The 3,490-nt window shown below is 44.6% G+C and overlaps 1 protein-coding gene across 1 annotated transcript; it reads left to right on the top strand.

Moving 5' to 3' along the window:
• Window positions 1-2,306, top strand: LOC140972507 (uncharacterized). Its single transcript, XM_073434924.1, has 4 exons — window positions 1-182; window positions 988-1,227; window positions 1,309-1,498; window positions 1,965-2,306. The coding sequence occupies exons 1-4, from the start codon at window positions 1-3 to the stop codon at window positions 2,304-2,306; spliced, it is 954 nt and encodes a 317-aa protein (XP_073291025.1).
• The last annotated feature ends 1,184 nt before the right edge of the window (window positions 2,307-3,490 follow it).

Here is a 3,490-nt window from a genome sequence, read left to right as displayed (position 1 = left end):
ATGGCCAGGTTCAAGGAGTTGTTCTACGGGAAATACTTTCCAGCTGATGTCAGGGGTCGCGTGACGAGAGAGTTCATGAGCCTCTGGCAGGGGAACTTATCTGTGGCGGAGTTCATCCGCAAGTTTGACAGGGGCTGCCATTTTGTGCCCATGATTGCAGGAGGTGCCGCCCAGAAGCTGAGGCATTTCCTTGATGGACTGAGACCCACACTCCGCTGAGACGTCATGCTGATGAGGCCGGCAGGTTATGAGGAGGCCACTACCTGCGCTTTCCAGGCAGAGCAGGCACTGCGAGACATAGATTTTGAGATGCAGCGGAAGCGGCATCAGGCCCAGTCCAGTTCTCGGCCATAGAAAAAGCAGTTTACGGGGCCACCGAGACAGCAGGGGCAACATAGAGGGCCAGGACAGCAGCGACCACCCCAGGAACTAGGGGCTCCTAGATAGGAGGGAGGACGACCATGCAAGCAGTGCAACAAATATCATTACGGAAAATGCATGTGGGGCAGCTACAAATGCTTCGTATGCAAACAGGAGGGGAACAAGGCTACAGATTGCCCTCAGAACAAGGGTCCCACTACCGACAGGGCATATGTGATGCATGCCGAGGAGACTGAGGCGGAGCTAGATTCTACTTTGATCACCGGTAACCTTTATGCTTAAGTTTTTTATATGTTTACCGCCTTGATTGCATGGATTTAATGCTTGCTTGAGGATTTATTTTTGGGATTTATAACATAGAAAGAATCCTACCAAGTTGGTGCTATTTCGAAACTTCTGTAATTTTGAGGATAAATTTGTGACGTTTTCGAAATTTTATCAATTTTTGGGGTTAATTTGCAATTTTCGATTTTCTGAGGTTGTAGTTCGAATTTTGGGAACAATGATTGTGTTAATTCAGTGATAGTCCGAGGATTTTGGGTTGTTTGCCGATAAGAAAGCCCTTAAGTTCAACTCTATTAGATTTGATGGTATATTTTGTCGTAGGGAGGATATATATCGCAGGTTAGCTAATCATGCATTGCTAGATTCAGGGGCTGCGCATTCGTTTATATCCAAATCTTTCGTAAAGCGACTAGGAATCTTACCAGTAGCGATGGATTTAGGGTTCAGAGTATCGATTCCATCCGGGGATCAGATGTTCACCTTCCGGATAGTGAGAGGATTGGAGCTTAAATTGCAACAGAAGGCAATGCTGGAAGATCTGATAGTACTACAGTTGCCAGAGTTTGACATCATATTGGATATGGATTGGCTATCTTCTCACAGTGCAGTCATAGATTTTTGACAAAGGTCAGTTTCTGTCAGACTGCCCTGTGGGAAGCCATTTGTTTTCGAGGCAGCTAGACATCAGCAGATGCCGCATCTCATTTCCTGCATGTGTGCGAGGAAGCTTATCAAGAGACGCTGCCAGGCATTCTTAGCCAGCATTGTATCAGTGACAGAGCCAACCAGTCAGAGGCTGGAGGACGTGGATGTAGTTTGTGAGTTCTCCAGTGTATTTCCTGACGATGTTTCAGGCATTCCACCAAACAGAGAGGTGGAATTCTCTATTGAGCTTATGCCATGGACAATACCGATATCTAAAGCACCCTATCGGTTGGCACCTACAGAGATGAAGGAGCTTAAAGATCATATTCAAGATCTGCTGGATAAGGGTTTCATTCGCCCTAACTTTTCTCCTTAGGGTGCACCAGTTCTTTTTGTTAAGAAGAAGGATGGCAACATGCGACTGTGCATTGACTACAGAGAGCTGAACAGAGTCACATTTAAAAATAAGTATCCGCTGCCGAGAATCAAGGACTTATTCAATCAGCTTTAGGGAGCCTCAGTGTTCTCCAAGATAGACCTTCGATCCGGATACCATCAGCTGAAAGTGAGAGAGTCAGATGTGCATAAGACAGCCTTTCGGTCTGACAAACGCGCCAACGATCTTAATGGATCTCATGAATCGTGTGTTTCAGCCATATTTAGATCAGTTCGTCATGATCTTCTTTGACGATATCCTGATCTATTTGAAGAACAGGGAGGAGCACAGTCAGCAACTTAGGACAGTGTTATACACTCTACAGGATAGACGACTATATGCCAAGTTTAGCAAGTGTGAGTTCTGGCTGGATAGAGTAAAATTCTTGGGCCACATTGTATCGCAAGATGGCATAGAGGTCGACCACAGCAAAGTGGAAGCAGTCAAAGATTGGCCAGTTCCTAAGAGTGTGATAGAGATCCGTAGCTTCTTGGGATTGGCAAGTTACTACAGGAAATTCATCCAGGGCTTTCCTTCTATTGCGGTGCCTCCGCTTTAACGAAGAAGAATGCCAAGTTTGTTTGGGTACCCGGGTGTCAGGAGAACTTTGACAGGCTGAAGCTAGCATTGACCACTGCACCAGTACTAGCTATGCCATCAGGGCAGGGAGAGTTTCTGGTCTACACAGATGCATCTAAGCTTGGGTTGGGCGCAGTTCCGATGCAGCAGGACAGAGTGATAACCTATGCGTCCAGACAGCTGAAGGTTCATGAGAAAAATTACCCGACTCATGACCTCAAGCTAGCAGCAGTGGTATTTGCACGCAGTGATTGCTCATTTATCAGTACAGAGACCGCTACAGGCTGAGATTCAGAGATTTGAGCTTGTAGTTTATGCCAGGGGCGAGGGCCCGAATCTTGATACTCTGACAGTGCAGCCGACTCTTAGAGACAGAATCCGAGTAGATAATGTTGTTGATCCACTAACTACGCCTGTACATGGACCATTATTCGAGAAGCATCGCGAATCGATGGGTTTGAAGCATATGGGTAGTTGGCTCTAGTGCAAGTGGGAGATTGTCAGAGTAGGTGCCCGTTGAGCCAAGTGTTGGCCGAGAGTTCATGTTGAAACTCTATGTATAAACAATCTTTATTTTAATTATATTTGAAATTATGGCTTTGGCACATCTTTATCTGTATACCTATGCTAGTTGCATAGATAAAGTCCTTGAATATACAAGTAGTAGAAAAAATATGAGATGCTCATATAATGGGTATCATAAAACTCATATTTGGAATACTGTATATTCTAAACAGTTCCTAGTCGATTCAGCCGCCGCTAAGAAGGATATAGGCCACTCGAGTTTGAGACTAGTATCTGCGATGTGAATAGTGCTTGTCCCTTGCCCTCTAGCTTGAAAAGCTTGCCTCCTTAACTGCCGTTCCTTTTCAATCTCTTGTTCATCGTGCTCGGCAAGTAAGGCTCTATCAACGATGTCTTGATAAGTAATCACTTTTGCCATATGAACATCCCATCGAATTTCTGGTTTCAAGCCACGAAGGAAATGTTCTCCTTTGTCTTTATCATTTTAAGCAATGAACGGAACAAACACACATCCTTCTTCAAATTTTAATAGTAACTCAAGAAATTCTTTAACTTTCTTCGCTTTAACTTCTCTTGAAAAATACTTGGCATAAACTAACTCTTTGAACTCATCCCATTTTAACTCGCAAACATTGACAG

This window comes from Primulina huaijiensis, chromosome 3 (genome assembly GCF_012295235.1).
Source record: "Primulina huaijiensis isolate GDHJ02 chromosome 3, ASM1229523v2, whole genome shotgun sequence".
NCBI classification, from domain to species: Eukaryota; Viridiplantae; Streptophyta; class Magnoliopsida; order Lamiales; family Gesneriaceae; genus Primulina; species Primulina huaijiensis.
Note: the sequence above shows the minus strand (reverse complement) of the source record. Positions and strands in the feature narration are given on the sequence as shown.